The 23,063-nt window shown below is 51.5% G+C and overlaps 4 protein-coding genes across 4 annotated transcripts; 1 reads left to right on the top strand and 3 right to left on the bottom strand.

The window, feature by feature from the left end:
• Positions 1–525: 525 nt before the first annotated feature.
• On the top strand, positions 526–3,378 carry KVR01_007331 (uncharacterized protein; the record flags this gene model as incomplete). Its single annotated transcript, XM_044788432.1, has 1 exon — positions 526–3,378. The coding sequence occupies one exon, from the start codon at positions 526–528 to the stop codon at positions 3,376–3,378; it is 2,853 nt and encodes a 950-aa protein (XP_044643584.1).
• Positions 3,379–3,746: 368 nt separating this feature from the next.
• KVR01_007161 (uncharacterized protein) lies at positions 3,747–6,112 on the bottom strand (the record flags this gene model as incomplete). Its single annotated transcript, XM_044792091.1, has 4 exons — positions 3,747–4,282; positions 4,332–5,412; positions 5,466–5,966; positions 6,033–6,112. 4 exons carry the CDS (start codon positions 6,110–6,112, stop codon positions 3,875–3,877), a joined length of 2,070 nt encoding a protein of 689 aa, XP_044643414.1. The 3' UTR covers positions 3,747–3,874.
• A 1,180-nt stretch (positions 6,113–7,292) lies between these two features.
• On the bottom strand, positions 7,293–8,942 carry KVR01_007393 (uncharacterized protein; the record flags this gene model as incomplete). Its single annotated transcript, XM_044786168.1, has 1 exon — positions 7,293–8,942. The coding sequence occupies one exon, from the start codon at positions 8,940–8,942 to the stop codon at positions 7,293–7,295; it is 1,650 nt and encodes a 549-aa protein (XP_044643646.1).
• A 7,624-nt stretch (positions 8,943–16,566) lies between these two features.
• KVR01_007157 (uncharacterized protein) lies at positions 16,567–17,713 on the bottom strand (the record flags this gene model as incomplete). The annotated part of the gene is made up of 2 exons (XM_044783226.1): positions 17,551–17,713; positions 16,567–17,502 (listed from the first exon to the last, which is right to left on the bottom strand). The coding sequence occupies exon 2, from the start codon at positions 17,257–17,259 to the stop codon at positions 16,567–16,569; it is 693 nt and encodes a 230-aa protein (XP_044643410.1). The 5' UTR covers positions 17,260–17,502; positions 17,551–17,713.
• Positions 17,714–23,063: the final 5,350 nt, after the last annotated feature.

Here is a 23,063-nt window from a genome sequence, read left to right as displayed (position 1 = left end):
GCAAGAAGATGCAGACCTCAAGATGTCGCAGCCGTCCCATGATGCGGGGGCTGACTAAGCTAAGAACAATTATACTTAGTGATGGCCCGTGCGCGCTCAAAGGCTGAGTACTAGATACGTACCTAGGTACCTAGGCACTCTTGCTTCTGCATGTGGGCATCCGTGCCCACAGCTCATCGCACTGTGCGCCCCCTGGTAAGGATACCTAGCCTTGCCAACACGCAAGGTATATCAGCGCCTGCTCTTATTGCCTGGGCGCGAAACTGGGGATGTACTCACACATCTCGCGTGAGTGGCCGGGTGTGACGGTGGGCTCGACCAACGTCCCTCCTCTCACATTGGCCCCATGCTCGGGCGCACTTATAAGCAACAATGCCCGCGTCTACCTCTGATCGTGGATGCTCCAAATATTTGCCCTGGCGTCTTCACAACTTCCGCTTAACTGCCCATTCAGCAGACGTAACTCAAATTTCAAAGGGCACGATCTCGAGTACCGGTTTTAGATTAACTTTTCCCTCTTACCAAATGGCGCTGCCTATTTTGACTGACGAGATGACCACGGACCTCCTCAAGAGAGTGGATTCACTGGAGCAGTTGGTAAACAAAGCCCTCACGCTCGCCCACGCACAGTCAAATCCATCAACTCGCCACTCTCGACAACGCAATACGCGGACCAATTTGACCATCAGCCTCAGTGAATTCGAAGAAATTTCCAAGTGTCTCACCCAGCTGAAGGAAGACTTGAAGTCCGCTGGGGAAGGCCGAAAGCTCACGCAACAGAGGACTCGTGGCATTCCCACAAACGAAACATCGCTGTTGGCCGACGGCGGTGACAGCCAACGGGTAGGAAATGAAGTGTCAATGGGTGCCGACTCAGTCTTTCGTAGGAGGGACATGGGAATGGAGCTGGTGGAGAGCCTTCGCCGGTACGGCACCGACTTCGCCGGCACGATTCACATCTCCGACCTTGGGCACTTTGACCTGGCAAGTATCTCGAAAAGACTTGCTCAACCAGACCCAGAGGCATATTCTTCGCTCTTCGTACGGCACCTGTCCAGCTCCAAGAGTGGATCCTCAAGGCTTGTCCTTTCCGAGGGAGAGGGCCTCGACTTTCCGGATTTCTCAGAGTTCCCACAACGTCCGCAAGGATATGAGAAGTCATTCGAGAACATCATCGCTTCACCCCCACAGGAGCCCATCTTCTACTACGTGGGCCCCCCTCTTGCTCCGGACTTCAATACTCTGCTCAGCCCTGGGAAATTGCTTGAGCTTGGAGAGATTCCAGGTGTAAACACACCTTATTGGCATGTTGGCGAGAAAGGCTCTGGGACCGCCTTCCACTATGAGGACGCGGCTATACGATCCTGTAATGTCACAATCACCGGCTTCAAATTGTGGATCCTTGTCGATGTATCTTCAAACGACGACTTCGAAAGCTTTGTCACAAGTCTTGAACCTTCAGCAGCTGAGCAACCTCGGTGTGGGCAGTGGCTTCGACACCTGAATATCCTTGTTTCTCCTGAGAAGCTTACGGAACAGGGTATCAGATTTGACCTTATTCTTGCTGGTCCTGGAGATATGGTCGTCACCGCACCACACCAATACCACGCAGTCTTGAATCTGACAGCATGTTTTGCTGTTGCGATCAACTTTGTACTTCCGGAGGACCCTCTTCTATCACCGAGTCTCGTTTGTTCGAAGTGCGGGCTCTATGGGCTCCAGCACACTGCTATCGAGAAGATTAAGAGGCCAGTGCGACGCGTCCTTCCGGAAAGGGGACAGAACCAAGCGTACAGATCTATCGCTCCGTTCCCTGAGCCTGTTGAAGTTGTAATGGAGCCGGCTGGTGGCCTTTGTCGGCAAGATGCGGCTTCTGTGGAAACGTCTATCCGGGATGCAGGGTCGGGATATTCACCAAATGAAGACTCTGATGATTCAGATGCTGACGAAGATGAGGCCGGGACTGAGGCTCAGCTTGATGATGCTATCTCCGAGAGTACATCGGAGCAGAACGAGGACGGGGAGGATATCACGTCGGATAAACAACAAGGTGATTCCCACCGCGTCGCTGGCTCGTCTTCACCGTCCCCTTCTGTCGACTCTTCCACACCGAGCCCGGCCCGCCCTGGGCTTAAACGAGTGGCATCAAGTCGCGAAGTCTCCAAGCGGTCAAAAAAGCGTCGGTCTCCGCCCCTCGAAAACGGTTCATGCTTCCATATGGAGCTACGACCCGCCCCTGCCTCAAAGGCCTCCCAAGTCTTCAAATTGCTCCGCAGTCAGTGCGCGATAAAGCAATTCTGCAGCCTGATCAGCACAAAACGGGACTCGCAGCTTCACAGAGTCTTCACGTCAGTACAGAAGAGTGCAGCACGGCGCCTGATCGCCATGGGAAACGTCGAAACTAGCTGCAGGGCCCTGAAACTTATCAATCAATATCTTTTTGCTGTTGGTCTTCAGAGGAAAAGAATTGGTCAGCGACTCGACTCGTCAGACAAACGGAAGATCCTCATGGAAACAGGAATGAGTGACAACCAGTACAAGGTCAACAAACGAGACGGCGAAATCTTTCAAAAGCTATGTGGGTCCTTTGACGGCATATTGTGCTTCCTTCCTCTTGAAAAGTGTTTCGAATGGCAGCAGTCAATCACAGACTACATGAAAATGGACGACCCTGAGTTCGAAGAACTCCAAAGGCTCCTTCAAAAAGATGAGGTCTACTTCAAGAACCTCTGCGTGGCAGGAAAGGCTTTCCAGCAATCTCTAGGTGGTCGTGATACCTACTTTGCGTGGGAAACCTCTAATTTGAACAAACCTTTACACGAACTGCCAGAGGCCAACATATTACAGTACATCAAGCCGGTTCGATTACAAGAGGATATTTTCAACGCAACACAACATCCAAACTGGCCAGACCCATGGGCAATACCGCGTACAGAGACGCCATGCTACTGCTCATCTCGATCTTGCAGCTGCTATGACGCTAAGACATCAGAGGCGAAGCTTCGAATCATGCTATCCCCCATGAAACAACTCCATCTACAGGCCGTCTCGGCAGACCCTCAGGCAATTGTCTTCAAAAGCAAGGAGCTCCTTGGATTCCTTACGGGAAAGCTGGTACCACCTAGGACCCTGGACGATCAAGACTGGGTATTTGATACCCAAAAATGCCAGGTTGACTGTCGTGATGAGAGCAATGAATTCAAGCTTCTGCACCACGCCTGCCAGGTGCATGCTGTCGCGGAACTGACGGAAGAGAGGGTTTCTGGCCGCATCAGGCTTGCTGTCGTTGCCAGAAAGGACATTTGTGATGGTGAAAAGATCACAGTCTGCTTCAAGAGTGGGCACAAAACCTGTGCAGAATGTGACGGTGGGCTTTGATTCTGGCTTCTAATACCAATTGGCAATCCTGGGTCTCCGATGATATGCAAGCCTTTGGACAGCCGGGACTGCATCGTGGGCACAGCTAGTTCTCTTCCGAGGATGCAAAATGATGCGAGGTGAGGTTTGGCTACCTAGGTAGATGTTTGAGCACAATGATGTACAACCTCATCGCTCCTCACACCCATAGTATTGAAGTCGATGACTTAATAGGTAGACTTGCGTGTGCGAAAATATTGAAGTTTAATTGAGGATCTGGGTTGTGAGTGTTTATGGTTGTATGAAGGTGCTGTGTATGGCTACGGCTGTATACGGAATAGAAACGAGATACGTGGGGTTTGTCTACCTGAGCGGGTCCAGCGTTTGGGCCGCGATGTTGTCCTAGAAATACCTCTATGCTTAATCCGCTCAATATAAGCTACCCTAGGGTATCTGAGTGAAATCCAATAGGCCCCTCAACCAAATCAGACCTCCGCAAGATTAAAACCTAGATTGTTCATTTCCTCCGCCAAAATATAGACCGGGCAGTCGCAGATCCCTCAGTCACCTTGGCCGTTTGGGCGTCTTCTTCGCGACTTTCGTCACTGATGTGCGTCCAGCCATCCTCGTCCACACCATTAGCGCTCACTGAACACCAGCGCTTGTTCGACTTCGGGACCGTGGCAAGCGTGCTCTTGCTTAGCTGGACTCGGTCTTCAGGGGTCCGCGGGGCTGCATTTGGATTCTCGGCTTGGGCCATCGTTGCCGCTTGATCTTCGAGGAAGGCTGTGGCCGTGGCTGCATCTGCGTCTTCCCCGCGGTCTTGCGAGTTGTCGGGGCCTTGCACTAGAAGCGTCGCCTTCACCTCGGTCATCCTAGACTCGGGCTCAGACTTGAATATCTGCACCTCAGAAGCCACAGGTTGCTGTTCATTCGTGTCAGTACTGCCTTGCTTCAAAGGTCTTTGCACTGACCTCTTCCGTATTGCCCTCGACTTTCTCGTCGACAGCTGTAGCCACGTCCGTCCGAGTCACGGTCTTCTCGATCGCCCTGTCTTCCCAATCCCTCGCGATCCTCTCCTTCTCAACTTCGGCAATGTGCAACGAAAGATGGACATAAACGACGCCAGCGCCACCGCCGTGCTTGATTATTTCTGGCATCTGCATATGAGAGCGAGGCATAGAGGCTGGGCCTCCAAGAACACTGATCCAATGGCGTCCCTTCTCGTCGGGGCGGAAGCCAAAGAAGACACCAGTCAGCTGTCCAGCCAGGCACAAGATCTGTCTTGACCGAGAGTCACACGTCATGGCGTCCTGCACATGATCCTGGCGGACCTGTCTTTCGTCGAAGTCATATTTCGAATTCTTGAACCAGCCCGCGGGGAAAAGGGGGGGATCATGCAGGAACTCTTCCCGCGTATTCCTGTAAAGAAAAATGTCCTTGTTGGCGCCTGTCGATGGTTCGTTATAGGTCGCGTCAGCCTCTCTAGCAAAGAAATGCCCCCGAAGCAGCTCATCTTCCGGAAGTGGTATGGTATACATCCGCCTAGCGTCCTGATATCTCTCGTGTACAGCGTGAATATTCGTAACATCTTCTATTGTGGCCGATGATTCTTTCGAGTTGAGTGGGGAGCACAAGTTGAGGAGCTCCGACTGATACAAGCACTGTAAGGCACGCTCGCCTCGAGTCTCGTCTTCAAGCAGAAGCATATTGAGGAAAGGCGCCAGCATCTCAGCGTGGAACGCATGGCCGACCCATTCACGCAAATCGGGACGCATCTTCAAGGAGCGCATAAAGACCAGGGTTACATAAATAAATCCCCACACTCTGATATCGCGCGTGTCTGCCTCCTGTAAGAGGTAAGGGACCATAATGTGGACCAGCTCGATGATTGCGTCATGAATGTCCCTGGCCTTTCTCAAATTGGCGTCAAGATTAACTCGGTCCGCGTGTGTTACAAAATCGGGCGCCCACGTTGCAATCATCGGGCTCCGTCTTTCCGAGGTAGAGGAGATCCCCAGCAGCAGTTGGTAAAGCAGGAGACCGAGTTGGGCGCTGTGAATAGTCAGTCAGAGGCAGAAGGGACCCAAACCCGGGTTAGTACATACCTTGGACGAATCCTGGATCCCTGGGCCCGTTCCGCGCAGGCTGGCCCACCGAGCTTTGCAAGTGCCACATAGACAGCCTGAAGGTGGTCCTTTTCGCTGGTTTCGTATCCATGTGACCGGAGAAGCTCGGGCTCTACAGAAGCAAGAATCAGGTTGGCGACGGCGGTAAGGAAGTGGTTCTTATCATTTGGAGGGACGCTGGCCGGCTCCTCAGCTTCCTCCTTGGTCCGGGCAATAATTGGATCGATCACGGTAGTAAGCAAGGAGTCCCGTGCAGTAGCACACGGAGTTTCCACGACAAGGGATTTGGTAAAGTAAAAGAGCTGGAGCACTGTGGCATCGAAGTGTTCATCAGGCTGGAGCGCGAACTGGGGCCGCAGTAGGAGAGCCAGGTGGTGATAGAAGCGGCCGACGCTAGGATCATCATTCGAAGCTCGAGTGTACTGCTCCTGGGCAATGTACTTCCAGCGCTTGCTTGTGCTACCCTCAAAAATGGCCCATCTACGGCAGATATCAGTACTTTACAGTGTATGTGTTAGTGTTGTGGAGTAATGACCCATCACGTACCTGTATCGAGCTATATCTCCTTTGAATTCGACCCAGATCGAACGGAATTGCGGAACAGTCTCATCCAATACGCTCATCATACTATATGACCAGTGGATAAAAGAATCCATGCATTCCTGAGATTCGGGTAATTGCTTTCTTAGGAGCTCGAGGAAGGCATGTATGCCTTTCTGCCACATTCTCGCAGCCATGTTATATTTCCTGGCGAGATTCCGCAGTGCTGACGACGCCTCAGGGTGCTGAGATGCCAAGAAAAAGTCATGATGCTCGTGAATCAACTTGCGGAAGAGGGATAACAGAATCTGATACTGTTCGTCTTTGAGGCTGGTGGGCGCGGATAATGTCCTGCATCTTTTTTCGACCACCACAAGGCCGGCATAGATGCCCTTCACGTCGGCTGCCAGTTGCTTCTGAGAAATTGGACGGGTTTCAGGTGGCTTGAGCATCGGTATCGGGTCATTGGACTCGTGGTCAAAGGAACTTTGATCTCTCTGGCGACGTGTCAGCGGCCCATGATGAGCCTCAGCTGCAGCAAGTTGTCTGCTTAACAATGTGGTGGAAGGATCGAGCCGCGGAGAGGGTGGGTCTGAGACCACAGTGCTAGCTAGACCACCACCCATGGTATAGAATTGAGGAACGGTTCTTTAATTGACAGATTTCTTGGACTTGATGGGTTGCAATAGATAAGATGTCGATGTCACGTGGATGAAGGGACTGAACACGCAGTGAGAGGAGCAAGCAACGAGGAGCAAGCAACGAGGAGCAAGCAACGAGGAGCAAGCAACGAGGAGCAAAGAGGAAAGTAGCGTGGTTTATATGTTCCTTGTAATCAGCGTGTTGCATTTTCCGCACAATTGGCTGCCTTAAGGAGGGAGGGTCTCGGCACAGTGGCTTTTTCTGCCCGTTATGCAACACTAGATTTGCCATGCAGCGGTGACTGGAGAAGGCAGACAAGTATGCCCTGGTTCGCTTGGTTCGCCTGGTTCGCCTGGTAGATCGATGCCACCTCCCTCATCATAACCAGTCCGGCTGATCGTTCCCCGATCCAGGGATACACATCCTGCGCTAGAACTGGGACAAATCAGAGGCAGTCAACTTTTGGCCTCCAATCTAGGTTCCGACAAGGCACAAATCAAGTGGTGGGTCAAAGAAGGTCACAAACGGAAGGACATTGCACAGAGGAAAGATATCGCAAAGAGGCTGGAATTAATCCCGAATGCACGACTTTATCCTCAGTCGTCCATCTATCTTGCTTCTCAACTATTCCTGGTTAACATCTTCGTCATCGACATTCTCGACACAGCGTACAGCAGTTCTCGTCACGCTGCGACCATCTGTAGTATAAATGAAGCTCGGGAAATGATCCTCAGACTTCTTGAGGACGGCTGTCTGCTCCGTATAGAAAGACAATGTCCGTAGTGTGAAGTATTTCTTGTCAGGAAAGGTTATGGCGCTCTTGAAGTCTTCCATGGTGGCAATCTCCTTGCCGTTGACGCGATCGATGAATGTCTGAGTTGGGAAGTTATACACATGACCAGGACTACAGGTCCTGTTCGCCGCGGCGAAGACTTCTGAATGACACTTTCTGCTGAGTTTGGAGCGAAGAGATGGTTTGTGGAAAGTAGTCCCGCAGACGTAGGCAAATTCTGTGATCTGCGTACGATCGATGGGGATTGTGGGCACCAAGCAGTCAACCACCTTCCGGTCACGGAGGACTCGAACTGGAATAAGATCATCCATAAAGATGTAACGCAGGTCGGAGCTCTGCGTTACCCGCTCCTTGTCCAACTCCAGAATGACATCGCCCTCGCGCAGCGGATGCAACTCATCTTTGCCACTCAGCGAGGTGCAGTGCAAAGGCACCCTATCCACGACCAGTTGCTGGTCGTGTGAGTACTGAGCAGCGAGAGCGGATACGGTATGGTCTGGCAGGCTTTCCCAGAATGCGTCGGCATGCGAAACGCTTTTCACGTCAAAGTCCTGGAATCGTATATTGCCGAGCTGGTTTGACTTCCAGAGCTCGAAAACATCGGCTATCCGGCTGGCGGGGAGGTAGTAGTTCTGGCCATCGTCGTGATCAAGCCAGACTTTTTGTAACCCAGCCACTTTCCCATCGCCATATGTAATGACACCGCTCTCTCTTTTCGAGAGTGATGAAGTGAGGAGCACAGTCTCATGGTGGAACGGCATGTAAAAGGAATCGTCTCCTCCGTAGGTGCGATGGCTCAACAGCTCAACATAGGTACGGACAACGTTCCTCTGCTCGAAATTATTGAGAAAGTAAACGTCATCGCCTTCCTTGAGGCGTCTTTCCGAAAGGCAAATCGGTTTAAGTTCCGGGCTGTGTGGAAGCCCAGCAGGGTTGTATTCGACGAGAATGAGATCGGCTGCCTCATGCATGAATATAACATGCGCACGCACCTCTATTCCCACTGGGAGCGTGATTTTGATCTGATCGAAATATGAAGTGCTCCCGCGATGTGTGACAACAAGGCCATGCGCGAGGAGCAAGCCGGTCTTGATGACGTCGCCAGGTTCGTACCCATCAACCTGTACGGAGCGAGAAATGTGCAAAGACACAATGCCATAGAAGATTTCGTTGACTTTTTCGTCAAATAGATTTTGGGGAAGAGCAGTTTTGATGCCCTGCGCTGCGTTCCGGCACATGGCTGACCCGACCTGAATCAAGCACTGGTTGGAGGCAGCGCTGGGGGGCGTTGATGTTTTGTTCTCGACCCAGCCGCCCCCTTCCAGAGGGTCCCTCCTCATCTCCAGGGGCGAATCGAAATACATGGGCGGAAGGTAGGCCGCGGTGTGTACAGCCTTGCGGTCTATGATTTGTTTGTGTATGGTACTGATGTACTGCCCCCCCTGCCCAAGGGTTTGGAGTACTCGCAACAGGCTTTCCATGTTCGGTGTCGGATGGTTGTTGATCGACACAAGCAAATGGTGAGGCTTGAATGCCTCACTCGTAGGTTCTCCGGCGACATAGATACCACCGAGAGGGTGGTTGGCCCAGCATGCCGTCATCCACCCCACCGAGTGAAAGGTAGCGCCGAAGCAGCTAATTAGGTGGTGTGGAGAGATAGCGTGGAGATCTCCGATATAGCAGTCGACCTGGATTTCTCGATCCTGGCGCCAGACACGGTAACTGACTTCCCGACCAACACGACTGTCCTGGTACATACTCAGCCTCCGCAGATCGGTTTGCAGCTCTTGATCCACCTCCAGAAGAATGTCGCCCTCTTTAATCTTGTTGTGTGCAGGACCTGCCTCCAGTACCGCCTCTGCCACAATGGCGTTGGTTCTCCCTTGTGCCCGTATCTTGTTGTCCCACTCATCTGGCAGGCCAAAACGTTCGCTCTCGTGGAGTGGTTGTAGGGTCCATTTTGCCTGGATGGTACCTCGAGGACTAGTTATCCCGGCGGCGAGCTTCTCTATGACCACCTGGGGATAGTATAGAGGAAGGAGGTAGTTGAGAGCGGAGGTGTGGACAGTCGTTCCCATCATCAAACCAACCGCCTGACCTTCTATGTCTACAGCTGGACTCCCGGAGCTCCCACCCACGGTAGAAAAAGCGGCCTGCATGTACTCGCAGTTGAGAACCTTCATACCATAAGTCTCATGGGCGTAGTAAGGCTTCATATCGACCCTGCTTATCGTCGCCTGTCCAATACTGAGCCCATGCTCGTCGTCGTGGCCAATGAGTCGGATGGCGATACCGGCTTCGGCTTTTTCTGGGGCGAGAGGGATCTCCTTGATTCCACGGGAGCTTGCTGACTCCGGGTGGACCCGAGCAATGGCGAAGTCTAGCTCGGGATCCATGTAGACAACCGTAACCTCAAGCTACTCCACTCAGTAAATCTCTTCGTAACCAGAGAGGGTGACATGTTGGCCATGGGCATACCTCGTTGCTGTCTTCGAATACAAGGGAGGCGACGGCCGGGTTTGGGCCCACGATGTGCTTGTTTGTAAGCACAAAGCCGTACTCCTTATTCACGTAGAAGCCAGTGCCGTGGCCTACCACTTTCTCGATGATATCTAGATGCTCATACTTGGACACCGCGATTCGACAGATGCCCTTGCGGGCTCGTTGAATGACAGTTGCCCATTTCTTAGCTTCGTCAGCCAGGCCGATGCTGGACATCTCATGAGAAGGAGTGGGGTTGGAAGTCATTGTGAGGGCGAGAAGCACACGTCAAGTTGAAACAGGAGGAGTCAGATTGGTTCTAGGAAGAGAGAACAGGGCACGGTTTTGTTGCAAGAAAGGAGGGGGAAAATGAGAGAGGAGAGAGGTTAGTAAATTGTGGGCTGTGCCTCTATATCCCTCAATCCAGATCTGAAGAGCAAATGATACATTGGTACCTAGATAGTGTCAATATATGCCACACAATGCAAGTCTGTATTCCGCCCCTCCCTTGTACTTAAGCCACGTAATAAAAGCCGGCAGTAGCAGCCCTGTCTTGGGTTACAGGTGCTTAACTCACTCATTAAACTCTAAATAGCTATGGAGCTAGCCTACTTCGCTGCCTCTGAAGCTGCACTTCATGCTTGGCCGGTCCTCACCACGGCTTTGTGACATGCGTGACATCCTGAATCTGACCACGATTTTCAAGGCATTTCTTTTGCAGGGAGGCCAGTTCGAGGGTCGGGTGACATCTAACCCTAAGCTCATACTTGACTCCCTGTTCACGCCATGACTACAGCTGGTAGACCCTGTTCACACCATGCCTACACCCCAAGCCTATAGGTTGTACGTTGTAGTGGATCCGTACCTATCTGTACCAGGAGTGAGCTCATAGTGAGAAGTACAAGTGACTGCCAGATTGTTGATAGAGCCCACCTGTCCCCCTCCCAACACCCACCCGACCGATGCCAAATTTTGAAATACACCCTTGCACAAGTATGCGATCGACGAATGCTGATCTCCCGCATCTGGATACTTGCAGGGCAGGGCCTCCTTGCAAGGCCATGCACACCTTTCAGGATTAGCCCAAACATCCGAGGGAGCCACCTTCTCAATCTCTCGCATTCTGCAGTGTTTATAACAAGTACTCTTCGTGACTTCTTGCTCGCAACACTTGCTTTGAACGCAGCTGCTCCAGTAACACAACAGCTCAATATGCATGGCATAGTGGTGCAGAAAGACTCCAAGATATGGCTTTCTTGGTACACGGTTGCATTTGTATCAACTCTTCTGTTGATGGTACTCCACGTTCTTCTTGTGATACTCGAATTCATCAAGAAACGCAGAGTCCCACCACACGAAAGACCCGAAGTATTATCTTTGCTAATGCAACATCACGAACTTCATTGCTTTCATTGGGGCCTGCGTGTACCAGCCTACTTTTCAGGTGTTGTGCTTTTTGCGCTGGGATACTCCAAACCGGTGCTCGGGTTATATGCTATAATGCTGGGAATCTATTACAGTCTATCAGACGAGGTATGTCGCTACGCCGGAAGTTATTTGACACATTCACTGATTCCCCTAGTTGTTCTTTTTCATTTGCCTTTGGCGCGACTCATGGAAGAGATGCAAGATCTCTGGAGCGATTGCATACTATGCAATGGTATTTGGCGCTCTTTTCGGGAGTGTGCCACTAGCCCAGCAATGTCCATTTGAGGCCAAAATAGTTGTCTTGGTTACCTTCTCCATCTGTCGCCTGTGGTCCACATGGGAATGCTGGTCATTTTGGAAGCAGGTGCCTCGGCGATGGATTAACGGCATGCTGGTGGTCATGGTATTCTTCCCAGCCGTGTGGGTCACCATTCTCATCAAGGAGTACGGTTGGTTCTTGCTGGTAAGAAACGCTGTGTGAAAACCATAATTTTACGGCTAATTAAAACTGCAGGCTGTGTACTTGTCATGTGTTACTTGCGAAGTCTCTTATTTTCGTAAGCTTTGGGTCTTCTTTTCTCGTGAATATTGGCGAAAACGCCATAGCGAGCCTTCGAAGGCAGGAGCTGGCGTGACAGGAGCTGGCGTGGCAGGACGAGGAGTGACAGGACCTGGAGTGACAGACTCGCTGACGTGTCTTTGGGGCCCTGAGAACGCCCATGAACTCGCATTATTCGACTCCAACGCGTAGATACCAGCCTTGCTTCAAGGAGGGCCATAATAGCAAGGAAGGGGCATGGGGACGGTGGACAGAGTGCCCGGAGGGAGGCCATGAAATGTATAGAGATGATCAGGCTGTGAAGTATATTTGGGATCATAACTGCTTCAACTGTTTGTAACCACACCATAAAGTGGGAAAGTACTCCGTCGACAGCGTCGGTACTTTGTCGCCTGAGTGATCGCGTGGACAGCTTACCGTCCAAGATTCGTCAGACCCAAGGCGGAAGTCTAGGTGATCGTCCTAAATCAAATTCAACCGCTGCTATTGTAGTCGCATAGATGAGGAAGGCAGAAGACACCGCGGAAGTAGTGCCGTGTGACAGTTTATGGGCCCAGATCAAGGAGGCGAATGTCACGCATGAATATAGATGAATATCTGGAGTCTACACTACTTCTCAGCGAACGAAGAGTGATAGCAGACCCTCGGACAGAATTATGAAACGATCAGCCTATTCTTCGCCGGCAAGGCTCTCCAGAGGTGAGAACATGATAGTGTCCCGGCATGTCTCGCTCCAGGCGTTTTAGGACCTTCAGGACAAGGGCCAAGCCCCCTATTCCATGAGCGACCGCCTCAAATATCTTGATGGTCTTCCTGAAGAATCTCGGAAAGGAGGGTTTATCAATGAGGACATCCAGATGTCGGTCCCAGAGTATTGTGTATAGCGCGACCAGGTTGCCAAATTGACTGCAGGCTTCGTCAGTAAGTGTAGGATACAGCGGTTGGTCGACTAAGTCCAAGACGTACAAATGTGCCATGCCGACAATGTTGGTGATCATAGAGCGCTTCTCCCCTACGGTCTGGAAAGCTTTTGTGCTATTCAACATTGCATTGACGCACTTCCTCGTATTCTCCATAGTGTCACGAGAAATTCCCGGGCATGTCTTGCACGACCAGTCTGGGCACGCCTTGCGTGACAATTCCAGAGCTACCTTCAACCACGGGCAATAGGCGATGACCTCAGCATCCCATGACTTTTGTCGAATCCGAGCCAGTAGCACTTGATTCGTCGAATCATCATTTTTGACTAGATCAGGAGGCTCCCAACCTTTGTCTCCCAACTGCTTTCCAAGTTCCATGACGACCCCCTCCTGTAGTATGTCCAAGTTATTTTCGGCATCATTGAGGAGCCCACAAATCTTATTGGTTTGCATGCGAATTCGGATGTTTGTAGTGAAGCTGGCGACAACAGCAGCTGAGAACCCAAGGTTTTGTAATGCTGAATCTGGCAATAGGATTCTGTCGAACTTCAGGACACCGGAGGGCGAAAAGTACTGGTCCGTAAGAAGATCACTTCTAACCTCAGCAAACACGGTACGTTTTTCGCGAGACATCCTGCTTACCTTTCCACTTGCCAGCAGGACCAGAAGGCCACCAATAACTCGATTTCTTCCCGAGTAAGAGGTTTTTTTGGGGAGGATGGAGGTAGTTCATCAGGAATTGTGAGCCTTTCTATGTGACTTCCAAGACTGTCAGTCATTCAGAAGTCCAGAAATAGAGTCGAGCTTACTGAAAAAGCCTGTCGCTGATCTCAGCACCCGCAAATCTGATGTGCCGGAAGCTATCTGTCACTTTTCCCAGCTGGTCGCAATAGAGACTGGCGAGAATATGAGCGCGGATAACATTCAGGCCACCTTTGCCGAATTGAGTGCTGAGAAGCCGATTCGCAAGGATGTAGTACCGATAGCCGGGTTTCGCGTCGCTCTTTGGGCTGTATTTGTGACTCTTATCCCTCGATAGGCAAATGCACGCCACTGAGAAGACCAGGAGTACCAACGCTGTCTCACACTTCTTGTCTTGAAGGAATCTCCCGACCATGTCTTCCAAATCTTGCGGTGGAATCAGAGGATGTATATTCTGGATAGAGCTTTTATAAAAGTTGACCAAGGCCCAGGCCTCTCCATAATCGATCTGAGGCACGCCATGATCGATAACATCCCCGCGACTGGCCTGGCGCCTGTCAGCGCGTGGTCGAAATAGATGGCGATCCTCTTCTGATCTGGGCAGTCCTGGGGCGACTTCAATCTCCTCGGCCTGGAGCAACTGTTCTAACCTGCTGGACACAGCAGGCCATCTGATCAGATTTGACGTCGAAGCTTCGTAGTGGTACTTATTTATCACGCCAGACATGATGCCAGGGAATACCAGTCGCGGTGAGGGGTTGGTCAGGTTGTTGGGGAGAGCTTCGATGCCGCGTCGGTGGGACAAGTTGCGTTTCACATGGTCTGCAGGTCCTTCGATAGGGTGGGCGAGGGCTTTTTAAAGTGTGGAAAAGTTTGAAGAGGGAGATAGTGGGAAAGTTCCTCAGCTTCCGCGAAGAGTGATTGATCGCATGGCGCGGCCTTTACATTGCGCATCTGACCGATAGCAAGGTACCGATGGCAGCGCTACAGACCTGTTTGTTTGTCAATGGCTCGCTTCGCCGTCCAGCCCATCCATGAGGAGCCGGGTGTCCGCGGCACTAGTTCGGGATGCCAATATCTCATTGCTTCTGTGCCCAGCCATCTGGCAAGCGTGGATGCATGTCACAGATTTGAGACGTTGAAATACCTTCTTGGGATGGGGAGGGGGCGCTCCCTCGCATCTCATCCTGCCTATCCGGGGGGTGAGTCCTCGCTACGCCGACCCCTGGCCCTCCAGCCCAAGCATCTACCTTGGCGACTACATCCCTGGCGATGAAGGATCTGCTTTGAATCGTCATGACACACGTATTAAATGCGGGTATCCATCCCTCCAGATCATCAAGCTCAAGTACCAATGGCGCCACCAGCAGGCCTGTGGGGGGTGGGGGTTGCTGCTGATGGAGCACCGTACTAACCAGATCTACCCCAGCGTGTTATTTCAGCCAGACCCCGTCTACCAGCTGTGGGGGATTTAAGGCCGTTGCTCTTCCCAACGTTCCAATGACTGCTCAGGTCCCAAGCGCAGTCCCATACAATTCGAAAGACTCAAGCCATTCTACAACTATGCCACAAATTTCGCAATTGTCGCAATTCCAATGGCAATTCAGATGTGAGCTTTGTCACCACTTTATCGGTAATGCCGCGGCACTCTTCAGACATTACTATCAATCTCACATATTAGGACCGCAATATTCGGTTTGTGATGAACCAGATTGTATTTGGGTTTTCCACAAAGGAAACCCTCTCCGCAACAATCACCTACACCAGCATTCGCTCTATGATGTCGGGCAATCGCCTCAGGCAAAAAAATGCCATGATTGCAGGTTGGACATCACTGGTCATACCAACCATTTTCAACAAGGCCCGCATGTCTTGGCTTTATTTCTGAGGCATCTTCATCCGCTTGCAGGGTCTGGCGTGTCAGAGGAGGTTACACGGACTCCACCGACAGGACCGGACACCAGCGGCGCTCATCACCGGGCAAAGGCACATGAGTCGAACATCCAATATACCAGCCCACCGAATCCCCACTTCGAGCAACCGAGGATCGGCATACAGAGCCGAGGCGGTATGGCTCGCGTGCAAAAGAGAGCACCACGCAAACGACCCTACCGCGAACTCCAAAAGCCTGCCCCATCCAGGAATTCAGCTTCCAGGCCACATGTAGGAATGGACATGGAATTGCCGCGTAAGAATGTGGGGGGAATTTCCGTGGCCGACCTGTGCACGTCGGGCACAGAATCTGGAGGGAGTACCGTCTTTCCGCCGGAAAGCTCAATGCCGGTTATTGAGTAGGATAGTTTGCGTCAGTTTTCTTGAAGGATAGACATCTCTTGTATTGTGGAACGGCTCGGCTGTTGCTAGAACCGGTATTGAATATCAAAAATTGTCCGTTTTGCTGCCTGACATATATCTGTCATGTCTTGATTTGAGGCTGACTACTCTGTTCATGAATGCTATTACGCGTAAGAAGACCAAAGAGGATACAAAGGAGCATTCACCAAAGCTGTACATCCAATGAAATATATATGCCCCTCGATTCTCGCCTCATTTTCGACAATTTCACAAGCTGTTCGTCGTCTCCGTAAGTTGCGCCACATCAAGCTTGTTACAGTCTTCGAATATCTTGAACTGCCGAAGACATCGCTCCAAAATTGCTGGCTCAAGACCGCCAATTGGGGCTGTCTCGAGTTCAGTATCATCGAAGAAGAGAGAACTGAGGTTTTCGACATTTTCCTGGTTCAAGTACTTCGGCTTACAGGCATCCAAGCGTGGTCCTGCTCTGTCGCGCGCGTGTGCGAATATGGCTTGTAGGGGTGAAAGCGCTTGCATGACCGCATTTGTGCTTCGTGACTTCCATGCCGTCGATGAGACCTCTTCAATGAAACATAGCCACTCAGCATCAGTCCAGCCTGTGAACCTAGAATGGCAAGCCATTTCTGGGTCATCGAGTGCGTGTAGAGATATGAACAAGCAATGCCGAAAGAACTGCCGCGTAACGTTTTGCTTGGAAGACTAGTTGCTGTTAGATCCTTCTCCTAGCGATTGTTCACACACGGGCAGTACCTTTATATCGCGTAAAAGGATAGCCCACCCGACTGCAAGCGAGAGGCCACGGACGTTGCGGTAATCAGGGCTGGAAAGATAGTATCGGTCAAGACCTTGTCCGTGCTTCCCCGAGGAAACCGCACGCATGGCGGTCATGACGAATCGGCTTTCGGCCAACTTTTGAGCCTTGCAACATCCGTAGACATCGATCTCTCCCTGTCTCGGCTGTGACACGTCCGAGTCATAATGGAGCTGTTTCAACGACTCTTTGACCTCGTCGGACAGATCACCAGAGCGCAGCCCGTGATCAAACTCGAGTCCTTTGAAATCGTCAAAAACGACATTGCCAGTGACTGACACGAAAGTTTTGTACTCGGCGGGCTTGGTAGAAGGGTCGGTAGGCTCGTTGGCACCGGCAGACTCAGTGGAAAGACTGGTGTCGGGGTTCTCGACGAGAACGAACTCGTCGGGTTCGGCGGACTCGGTGGGCCCGACACCGACACATTCGTGAGGTTTGTGGGATTCGGTGGACTCGACACGGATGAAGTCGTCAGATTCGGTGTGCCCAACATGAACGATCCCGCTGGAGTCGTTGCAATTGGCGGAGTGGACATGAACGAACTCGTCGGGGGCGGGGGACTCAGTGGGTGCGACATCCATAGAGCCGTCTTCAGACCGGAACTTGAATGTGCAACCGACATGGTGGAGTAGGGGGACACAAGAGTCGCATACGACGACGTCGTAATGCTTGTCATTCGAAGTCTTCCCCACAATGTGAACTGAAAGTATGTTTTCGAAAAAGGGTAGCAGAGGTTCGAGTTGGTGTGCACGGACAAGATACCGCCTCCATGTCTCGTTGTCTGACGGCCTCGCAAGGAGCTTTTCAGGAATCTTCTCAACTTTCTGTCTGGCGTAAGCAGGGACCTCCGACACAGATGATCATTTTATTACCTGTTCGATTGTAAACTCCCACGAGTATCCACCGTTGTGATATGCATGGTCTGACACAGTGTTGAGTGGACCGGCGAAGTGGCTGGGCTCCTCCGGGCAGGACTGGTCGTCGTCCCCCTTCGCCTGGCAGGGCTGCACAGGGGCAGACACGGTCGTGATCAACATCAGGGGCTTTGACCGGTGGTAGGAAAGCCAAAGGAGAAGGCGGCGAGAAAATTAAGGCAACCAGATCTTGCTCCACAGGAGATTCGGTTGTACAGAAAGGCAGCAAGGCAACCGGGCTGCACAAGCGACATATTTCATATCGGGACTAAGTTTGTGAGACAGACCCCCTGCTGAGCTTACCTGTATACATCAAGCCCCGCCCCCTGTTAAGAAGTAGTGACCTTGCGTGTACTGTCCACAGTCCGTGTGAGTGGGTCACAGAATGTGATTCCCGGCTGCATGATGCTGACCGGCATGCTCCCTTGGACCAATTTCGAACGGTCACGAAACGCGGGGGTGGCGATACGAGCTGCCCACTTTTATTTCGTGGTTTTCAAAAACCACGAAGGCCGCCCCTCAACAGGCTTAGGCTTGCAAACGACAAACGTTGAGCGGCCCATGAAGCAATGACCGAACCGAGCGCAGCTGCCGGCATCCGACCGGTGAACGAGCCTGTGGGCGGCTCACCAAACAGCAACGACTCGGACGAAAAGCTGCTTACTCTCGCGCGCACGCTGTCAAAGAAAATAAAGACAGGGCAGAGAAAAAGGGAAGAGCGTGAGAAGCAGGGATATGCCGCCCCGAATGACTATACCCACCCAATTTACCAGTGCATGCGGCAGGCCACGGACAAGAGCTTTGACGATTACTTGGATCGAGTGGAGCATGCGCTCACGGTAGAGGTTCAAGAGTCGACGATGAAGAGAAGAACCTGGACCGCGTGGTTTGTCCTCTCTTGCCTACAGCTTATCAGAGACGAACGGCGCGGAGGCCGCAAGCGCCTGCCGGCCCGGGGGGCGAAGCTGGCCAACCTCATTGTCAATCGCCTCCTCATTTCTGATGGTGCGGCCGCGATGGGCGTGTACGACGCCCTTGCAGGTGAGGAATGCACATTCTTTTCCCCGCACGCAGCTGATGGTATTCAGAGCAATGCTATAAACTGCGTCAGGCATCTGAGTGCTCCGCTAAAGGCATCGACCGCCTGGGTGTACTGGTGTCCGAGGAGCTGCGTGGTGAGATTCATGTCCCTCTTGACCATTCCTGGCTGCCGTTGCCTGGGGTCTTGCTAAGCAGTCTATTCAACAGAGTCCCGTAAGTGCATCGAACCCCTGCAGAACATTAGGTGCTGACATAGCGGAGGTATCACATTATCTGTGAAGACATCGGACTCTCTAACCTCGCTCATCTACATTTCACACCGCCGCACCCAGATGGGTCTATGGTAGTCGGCTTGGAGATGTCTGCTATAAGGAAAGAGTGGGATGCGCTCTCCTCCTTGAGATCACAGGGAAGCATCGAGCGATACAACTCAGGCCATAGCACACCAGCCGCCGACTTCTCCCACATTATACTCTCTACCGCATTGGAACAGGGTACTCCCCATAGCATATCCTCTTGCGACGCTTGTCCGGACCCAAACATAGCCTGGCTCGTTGGCGACCTCGACGACTTTCTAGGTTGACATAAGAAGTACTCATCAACTATCATCCCGTTCATTTTCATCCTTCTCCCTGGTGGTATGCAGAGTTGCAAGCAAACAAAGGTCATGAGGGTCCACATCGCCTGCCTCGCGAGACCTTAGCCTCTCTCCTCCTTCGAGGATGATAATGTCCCCGACTTCGCATCGGAAGGTTGACTGAACAAATTGGTCTTCTGCGATGGGTCTATCAATTATGCCTTCAGAAGGTGGTTCTTCTCGGGGCACATGCCCTTCGACATGCCTATGCTTTGGCCGGCGGAGAACTATTAAAATAGAGATTCGTTCCTTCTTTGCTGAGACACCACCGCCCCGGATCCATATTATTTGTGGCCCAGCATGCCTTTCTTCAAACTCGACACTTAGGTTCTTCTGGCCAGCTAAATTGTGTATTATAGCTTGCTTTCAATTTATCTGTTAGCTGTTTCCTGCTTCGTTCCCAGAAAGGCTTCAGGGCAATGTACGAACCATAGTCTCACTGTTGTGAAATAGGTTGTCAAGTTGTTGTGCGTGATCGGGTAGGAGGGGTATAGGTTGTATCATCAAATTTGGCAAGCCAGGAACATCTCCCATGTCTTCACAGTCACAAGACACTTGGTCGGCTAGTGTCCGGATCTCACCAAGGAGCATCTGGAGGTCCGCATTCTGATGGGTGTCCGTAGATTTGATGATCAACATAGAAGTAGAGGCTGTTCTAACGGGCTTGACAGGAGAGCGTTCGGAATAGATCCATCGATGAAGCGGATGTGAGAGGTGATTGTGGATGGCGGAGTCCTTGGCGGCACACAAGCTTCACTGTTGTGGCGGGGTTGAGCCACGTGTGCACGAGCAGGGCCAAGCCTGTACCGAGCTGGGCTGCAAACCCCTAACCCTAGATTGAACCGTATGCATGTTCCACATTGTTGTGTAAGTTTTTTTTTTTTTTTAAGAGAACTGGTACGAACATGATCATTGCATGCTGGCAAGCCATTAAGCGGTACTTGTGCAAAAGAAAGGTCAGGGAAGCTGCGTGCATATCTGTCGTCCGAAAGGCAACGCTGGCATTCAGAACCAGATGTAGGCGGCTAACTCAGGGGAAATGAGGATTACTTATATGGGGCTGTGAAAAGGAAAGGCTTGAATCCAGGCTCTGGGTATATAGTTGAGACTTGCTCGGTGATCCTATTAATGAGGCCTCGCTGAAGAAGAAAGTAATGATTCATAAGCTTTCCAGTGGTCTACTTTCCTGTCTGGTATTTGAACAATCCAAATATCTGTCTAAGCAATAATTCTGACCTGCCTAATTTCGAAATGACCTTGTTGTATCTATTGTTCAGGTTTGCACGGTACTTTTTACAGGCCCCTTTAGGGTGAAAAATCAATGAGCGGCCTTTATTCCTTCTATGAGTTCTTTAATGTGGTCTTTATTTTTAACAAACACGTTTGCCACACGGACCTAGTAAAGTTTCTCAGTGAGAGTGCTTGTGAGTATTCGGGTGTGCTGTCGGGTGGGTGGGACAAACACTCGAATTGTTCTAGGAATTTTTTCCACAGGGGAACGTCTTCGTCTTTCTGGCCCTCTTCCCCCATCTCTTCTACTTCTGATGTAGCCACACTCTCGGGGGTGGAGGCTTGACTATCAACCCTCGCCTCAAAAGCCGCGTGTGGTGTCTTCGAAGGCGGCTCGTTCGGGGTGTTTTCTGGTAGCCCCTTCCGTCCAGTGATCGGTGACGGCGAGGGAGGAGGACTTAGAGTTTCCGTGCTTCGAGTTTCAGCACCAAAGGCTGATATCACGTTGCGATCAAGTAGCTTCAGAATGGACTTATCGCACTTCGGTCCTTGGGTCCCCAGCCAGGAAAGTAGAGGCTGAAAATATCTTTCGGGCATCTCTGACAGAGCAGAGTACGAGAGACATATCCCGCATAGCAAAGCCGTATTAGGGCTGACTTTTTGACTGATACAGAGGAGCCTTTCTTGTACTCTCCGGTCTCTCGATGGCTGCGTTGAGTGCTTGTTGGACAATCTCCGGCCGTTCTCAAGCAAATCTGCAGCTATTCCAGCCCTCTTCTTTTGGCCTTGACTTAGTCGACCACGTCTCAAAATTTCTGCCCTTTTGTCCACGATGATCCGCTCGATAAATTCTAGGTCAAGCTTCACCATTTCGGATGAGTGGAGCATTAGCTGTTTGTATGAGTCGACTGGGTGATAGATGGACAGTGGACAGATGGATGTGGGCGGATGGGGAGTTCACAACCCTGGGAGGACAAGGAACCGGGCTAGGTCGGAAAGACTGACGGGAGACTCTGTTCTAGGTAGTCGCCCCAGCAAGTCACCCGGCAGGATACGAGGACCAAGGAGACAAGTGGCCGGTTGGCAGCTGTGGCCATGGGCCAATGTCCACAGTGGACAATGAGAGGTGCTCAGCTCCCGTAAATGGAATTGATGTGGCGATCACTCATTTGGACGCTCGGCGCTTAGATCGGCTGATCTACGACGGTGATATATTTGGTTATGGCCAGGTGTGGTCGGATACTGAATCCAGCCCCCCTCGACCATCGGTGTCTTATCCTATCTCGCTACACGAGACGATGGCCAACGGGCAGGGATGGGCTTCCTCAGTATGCGAATGCGGCACTAAGGTGATCAGGTACTGAGTCACATCACTGATCTGATCAAACCTAGTCCTTGAGAGTTCATGGACCCCATGCGACCATGGTCGCCAACGTCCGCATGAGACGAGTCAGCCCTCCGACCCCTCCGTCAGTGGCTACATGGCTTGAGAAGGATGCCTGGGGTGGCAGAGCAGTCATCCATCTAGGCCTTCTCTAGGGCCAGATGCCGGATCTTGGCCGCCTCAGCAGGCCAGGCGTCTCGCAAGAGTCTGTTTACATGGGTTCTTAAATAGCGTTCGGGCGCTGTGATGAGTTCTCTCGAGTGGAGGCCACCTTCTTCGATGTTCTTTTCCCCTCACTCCTAGCCCACGGATCTTGTCAAGTAAAATATTTGAAATCCTAAAACCACTTCAATGTTAACTTCGCTTCCCAACGATGGAGACTACACCCAGATACATTCAAGATCTCAAGGAGATGGCCGTGTCGGTACAAAAGCATCTCTTTCAGGCCATTGATCACAATCAAAAGTTCTTGAATCCGACCAGTCCAGAGAAATTGATGAGAGCCAAAGCGGTTGATTGGCACGCTCTGTCGATTTTTCATTGCAAATTGGCCACCCTTGAATATGTGGATTTCGTGCTCGCGCAACAGACCAGCTCCTTCCCAATGTGTCTGGAGAAGACTTTATTTACCGCCACCCGTGCTTTCCTATTGGAAACCCCTACTCCACTATCACCCATCAACTCGGGGAGTATAGCCAAAGTGGTTGATACAGTGAGGTGCATTGTAGCTTTGCTCTACTACACTGAGCCGTGGGCCAGGGAAATTTGGACCGAACATCTCGTATTTCTCGATAAGTTTTGGTTCGTCTACACTAAGCATATTGCTTGTAGAGAGACTCATTTTCGGGGCAGGTCAAAAGCAAGTCCCAGTGCAGCGGCAAGTGACACAGATCAAACCGCGTTCTCTAGGTTCCTGGAAACGGACAGCTGTGGAGCTGTGAAGTCAATACTCGAACAACCGGCAATCTTCTTAGCCGCTCGACGAATCGACAATGCCATATGTAACATGGTCCTTAAAATTTACACAGACGTCTTCCTGCTCAAGAATCGATCGTCCATTGTATATAAATTTCGACCCATACGAGACAGTTGGTACTTCGTTTCTCCACCAAGGCAGCCAGGAACACCGAATGGGCAAGTGATAGGCGGCGGAGTGGAGTGAAATGACTATCTTCAAGA

This window comes from Diaporthe batatas (genome assembly GCF_019321695.1).
Source record: "Diaporthe batatas strain CRI 302-4 chromosome Unknown Contig00008, whole genome shotgun sequence".
Taxonomy (NCBI): domain Eukaryota; kingdom Fungi; phylum Ascomycota; class Sordariomycetes; order Diaporthales; family Diaporthaceae; genus Diaporthe; species Diaporthe batatas.
This window is presented reverse-complemented; position numbering and strand designations above follow the sequence as displayed.